At 33.3% G+C, this 6,266-nt stretch overlaps 1 protein-coding gene across 1 annotated transcript; it reads left to right on the plus strand.

Moving 5' to 3' along the window:
- The first annotated feature begins 908 nt into the window (after positions 1–908).
- Positions 909–4,587, plus strand: LOC124941905 (protein NETWORKED 1C-like). The gene is made up of 2 exons (XM_047482286.1): positions 909–3,137; positions 3,616–4,587. The coding sequence occupies exons 1-2, from the start codon at positions 909–911 to the stop codon at positions 4,585–4,587; spliced, it is 3,201 nt and encodes a 1,066-aa protein (XP_047338242.1).
- The last annotated feature ends 1,679 nt before the right edge of the window (positions 4,588–6,266 follow it).

The following is a 6,266-nucleotide window of genomic DNA, read 5'->3' on the forward strand; positions in this document are numbered from 1 at the left end:
TTTTTTTGTCCCTTTTTTCTTCTTGTGAAATCTGATAGTCAAAGTTATGTAAATTTTCTGTACAACTTTTCCTGCCTTTTTTATTCCTTGTTTTTTTGGGTTTGAAAACCTCAATTCCGCCTTTAAATTCTAGCAAGTTGGTGCTTATCAATTCTCTGGATAGTTGAATAACTGAAGCTATGGCGACACGGATGCATAAGGATTCTAGACGAATGTATTCTTGGTGGTGGGATAGTCACATAAGCCCAAAAAACTCAAAATGGCTGCAAGAGAATCTCACAGGTTTGTGTAATTGATCTCTTATAATAGTATATGTTTCACTTGCTTAGTCATGTTTACTTGAGTCTGTTCAGGAAACATGTATTCTTTGAGAACCCAAAGGAATTCTGAGGTGTTCTCCACTGAGCCCTTTCATTTCATCATTTTCATCTGTGACAGAAGGAAAAAGAAAAACTCATTGTCATGGCTCCATGTTTGAAGCATGAGCTAATGTGATGGCAAACATGTTGGATCTATTTGAGAATGTTTTTACATGAAACTGACATGCATATTAATACTGTCATAAGGAAGTCATTAAGTCCATACATGTGTTAATGTGTACCGGTTGTATGTAGTTTTGTCGCAATTTGTAAGCTTATCACACTTCTGTTTGTTTCATCCTTACATGATTTATATCTATCCATATCTCGTTTCTGCGAAAGATGATGATGTATCTATTTTGATGAGGCTGGAAATTCATAAGACGGAGACATGCTATGTTTGGTTCACTTGGTTCTCGCCGACTGTTCTTAGAGTCTAGACATGTAATCTAGATCATATTGAGATTTGGAATAGCATATAGAGTTGATATCTCTTATCCTCTTGTGTTTATAAAGAAGTAATATATATATATTTCATTTTAAGCAGATATGGACTCAAACGTGAAGACAATGATCAAACTTATTGAGGAGGATGCTGATTCTTTTGCGAGGAGAGCAGAGATGTACTACAAGAAGCGTCCAGAACTCATGAAGCTAGTGAAAGAGATCTATCGAGCATATCATGCATTAGCTGAAAGATATCACAATGCTACTAGTGTTCTTAAACAAGCCCACAAGACAATGTCAGAAGCATTTCCTAACCAATTGCCCATACTGTTGGGTGATGAATTACTAGAATCCGATGCTCAAACTCCAGAATGGGCACACCACATGAAGGAAGAATCTGATTCTGTAAGTGTAACCATTGGATTTGATTCTATAGAGGCAAGAAAAGGCCTTAATTTTGATGAAAAGGAGACTGGCCAAGTCCATTACCAAAAGAGTCAAGAACAATCATCGTCTAAGTTCGAATTGGAGTCAAGAGAGCTTAATGAGAGAGCAGATAGGGCAGAAGGTCAAGTTCAGGCTTTGAAAGAAGTGATTGATAAACTAAATGAAGAAAAGGAAGCTAGCCTTCTCCATTATGAGCAATATCTTGAGAAGCTTTCGGAGAAAAACACGTTCTTGGAGAACTCTCTTTCTGATGCTCATGATAAGATGGAAGGGCTGAAGATGAAATTAACAAATATGGAAGATTTGTATCACTTGCTTGAAACTGAGAAATCTGAACTTATCAACGAGAAAGGCATTCTCAAATCTGAAGTTGAAATCACTCAGAAAAGGCTAGATCATCTTCTGAAATTTCATACAGAGCTAAAGGAGGAGAAATCACATGCTTTGGAGATAGAGAAACTAAACACTCTCATTAAACTTAAAGAAATTCAGGCTTCTTTGGATGCAGAAAAGCAAGAGGGTTCTATTTTCACAAAGAGAAGTGAAATACAGGTGGCCACAATGCAATCTCAGATTTCTCTACTGGAAGATGAAAGTCAACTAAGAAGAAGAGAATTGGATGAAGAACTAAAAAAGTCCATGGATTCTGAAATTGAGATCTTCATATTGCAGAAGTGTGCTCAGGATCTCAAAGAAAAGAACCAGGTTCTATTGATCGAGTCCAAGGCATCTGAAAAACTTATATCCGACTTAGAGCTTCAGAATCATGAGAAACAAGCAGAAGTCGAATCCTTTTCCGAGCATTTGAAAGTCTTCAGGAAGGGTCTATATCAGTTGTTGAAGGTAGTTGAAATTGATGTAGGCAATGAGGATGGAGAAAAGATTGGACAAGACCAAACATGTCTTTACCAAGTACTAAGCAAGCTTGAAGATTTAAAATCAGATCTTCATATGACATTTGATGATAATGGGAGGTTATCAGTGGAGCTATCTGTTCTCGTCACTCTTCTCAGACAATTGAGCTTAGAATTGAAAAATCTTGAGAAATGGAAACATGATGTTGATATAGTACTGAATGACCGGAATGAGCAGCTGTCAGTCATGCAGATTGAGTCTTATGAACTTCTTCAGAAAATTAAAGAATTGCATTATGATGTAAATGTAAGAGAGCAAAAGGAGAAAGAATTAATGACTCAGGTAGAGAATCTGCAACTGGAGAACTCTAAGACTCTCGAAGAAAAAAAACTATTGTGGGTTCAGTTCATGGACTTGAAAGAGTGGAGCCAGAATCTAGAAGAGCAGAATTTATCTATCTTTACTGAAACTTTATCTGCAAATAATCTTTCTCTGGTTCTTAAGAACTTCCTTAATGAGAAAGTAATGGAACTCCAAAAGGTTGGGGATGATTTAGACAAACTTTATGCTATTAAAAACTCCCTTCATGATAGACTAAGAGCGACAGAGGAAACATTAGCAGTTTCAGAAGTTGACCGTTTGCATCTCCAAGAGATACTGAAGGAGACGTATGATGAGTTGAGAACAGCTAAAGCGGTTAATGAACAATTGAGTTGTGAAATCATGGAAGGGAAGGAATTCTTGAGCCTGAAAGAAAAGGAGCTCTCTGAAGCAGAATGTAAACTAGTAGCCATTGAGTCGGAAAAATCAGAGCTGCAGATTACAGTTGACGCAACTTGTAAAAGCCTTGAAAATGATTTGGTTTGTAAAAACAGGGAAAATGAATATCTCAAGGTAACTGTCAGCTGTTTGGAGGGTGAGAATGAAAAACTCAAAGCTCGGTTTGCTGCTCATATTCCGGTTCTCATTTCCTTGAAGGATGCTATGTCTTCCTTGGAAAATTGTACCAATTTCAACCCAATGGAAAAGGTACTCCTATTCTGTGTATATTTCAACCTCCTGTTTCTTATCTATCCATGATTTGTAAATATCATTTCATTGCTCTATTTTTCCAGGGTGATTGTTTGATTAAAATTGTTTTGCATGATTGATTATGCATATGTACATTTTTTTTTCTTTTCCAGATCATGATCCAATCATAAAATGTGATAACAATTAGGCTCACTAGATTAGTATTTCATATTTTCTTTTACTATTTAAAGACAGTTTTTCGGAATAGAGGAATTTTTCGGAATTTAGTCGTCACAGACCTGAATGCTCTTCTCACCTTATGCATACTAATTAATATAGAAACGAATAAATAATTATATGAAACACAAGAATTGACATTTGTATTTTCCATAAAATGGGATGACATGAGAATTTCTTATGGTAAAAATGTATACACATTGCATAGGAGTTAAATTTGAGTTCATTTAACAAGTTTTTTCTCTCATTATTTGTGTAGGAAATGAGAAAGGCAACTGACCCCATTGAAAACTTAAACGAAGTAAGCGAAATGACGCTAGATGCAGTTTCAGAGCTGCAGGATCTTCAAATAAGACTAAAATCTGTAGAGCATTTCATCGTCCAAATGGAAACTGTGGCAAATGACAAACTAGCAACTGCAATGAAGCAGATTGAAGAATTATCTTCCAAGACCACTTTAGACAAGGTAATAAATCAGAAGACAGTTTCAGAAATTTCTGAATTGCAAAACAGGCTTCTGGCTAAAGATAATAAGCCATATGGTATAAGCTATAAAGATAATGACTTGCCTGAATCAAGAAATGGTGATGAGATAAAGGCATTTAAAAAGGAAAACCAGGATACCAGTTCAAAGTTTTTTTTGGAGAATGATTTGGATGTGGATATACAAGACATATCCCGAAGATTTTCTGGTTATCGTGGGGAGATGAGCAAGAAGAAGGTTCTTGAAAGGTTAAATTCTGATGCACAGAAACTTGTGAACCTTCAGATTATGGTTCAAGACTTGAAGAAAAAAATGGAGATCACTGAAAAGAGAGGAAAGATAACAAATATTGTAGAATGGGATATATTGAAAGAGCAACTTGAAGAATCAGTTGGAAGCATCAAGCAATTATTCGAGCAAAACGATAAACTAATGATGAATATGAAAGAAGAATCAATAGATTTTGAAGAGAATGGGGAGCACACAAAGAGGACTAAAGTGGCTGATCATGCAAGAAGATTGTCAGAGAAAATTGGGCGGGTTCAGATGGAAGTAGAGAAGATACAGTTTGTATTGCTCAAACAGGATGATCAAAAGGAAAGTATAAGGGGGAAAGCCAGAATAGCACAATTTAAAAGAAGAATTCTTCTGAGTGATTATCTCTATGGAAATGGTAACTCAAACAGAATGAAAAAGAAAGCGAATTTTGTTTCATGTGGATTCCAGCCGCAGACAATGAGTGACTGAGTACTTTTATTTTATATTTTGTCAAGATTGTGGTTGGGCATTATTTATTTTGATGCATCATTCTTTTAGTTTTGAATAATTGTTCATAAGACATATTAATATGTGGAATAAGTTCTCTGACATTTCCATGATAAAGAGAACTCTCTATGGGTTTCTGTTCACAATCATTTATTCGGGTTATACTTGTACATTGAAGCACTTTTACACAATAATTTGAACAATGTTTCTTGTTTGTTTGGGAAAAACAATGTTTCTTGTTTGTTTATATGATTTCAGTAGTGAGCTGATTTTTCCCTAGTGTGGGAAGCTGATTTGATAGGTAACTTTTGAACTATGTTTATGATACAAGTTCTATGAGGGTGTGTGTTTGATAATCATGGTTTTAGAATCATAATTAGAAGGTTTCAATTTGTAGGTGTGGTATATAACCATTTAACATTTAAGATTAAGAATTAGAAAGATTAAGAATTAGAACTGAAAGGAGAATTTGAATGAATTTCAAATTAATAATGTAATTTTACTTTTCTCAATTCGATTTTTTTATCTCGTAATTATAATTTCAATATTTATTTAATTTTTTAAGTTTTCAAACAAAATATTTTATTATTTTATTATTTATAATACTATTAACGTGTTTGAACAAATATTTTTTTAATTTAAAAATTAATATGTAGAATTAATTTTTTTAATTTAATAAATTAATACTTTAAACTGATATTTATTTTAATTTAAAAAGTTAACCAGTCAGAATTGAAATTTTGTTTTTTTAACTTATGAAGTTAAAGTTTGAATAATATATATTAATCATAGGAAGTTAACATTTTTAAACGATATTTCTTAATAAAAATTAAAATTTTAGTCAATTTTTTTTATTCTCGTACTATTTTAATAAATTGTGCCTAACTAATATTTTAATAATATAGTTGTAAGCACTAAAAATTTAAATCTAATTAAATAATTAATTAAATTAATTATTATGATAATTAAATTTAATTAATTTTAGAAAATGGCCAAAGAAAATAAATAAAATTATTTGGGATAAATATTTTATTCATTTTATCTCAAAATAATTTTAAAAAAAATTAAGAGATTAAAATAAATAATTTAGGATAAAATGTGATACACATTTTATCCCCACATATTATAAAAATATAACAATATAAAAAATTTGGCAAAAAATTTGTCATATTTATTTTAATATTTTGTGTATTTTAAAAATTAACTTCAAAAGGGTGAAAAAAAAATCAATTTCAAATAAACCCTTAAGATTTTAAATAAAAAATAAATTTGAAATCGGTGTAGCCGAAATCCGGGAGGATTACTAGAATCGAAATCACGACCTTTGGATGGACGCTGGATTTTCATCCAATGCACAAGAGCACGTCGCGTCGCCTGTTGCAGCCAAAGGAACACACGTTCGTGAAGTAGGGAATCGACTAATGCGCGTCTCAGCGTTGTTAGCCGAAACGCGACGAAACACGTGGATCGAGACGGAACCCAAACGAAATATGGATGGAACGTTCTGCGTCCGCGTTTACACCCTAAACAACGTGGTTTTACGCCTGGGTTGTCTTCTTCTTCGTGATCGTCGGATAAACACATGTCCCATCTTTGATTTCTCAAAGATGGAACTTCGCCTACAGTCAACCTTTTCTGCTGATTCAAAAGATGAAATGATC

The sequence above is a fragment of the Impatiens glandulifera genome, chromosome 1, assembly GCF_907164915.1.
Source record: "Impatiens glandulifera chromosome 1, dImpGla2.1, whole genome shotgun sequence".
NCBI lineage: Eukaryota > Viridiplantae > Streptophyta > Magnoliopsida > Ericales > Balsaminaceae > Impatiens > Impatiens glandulifera.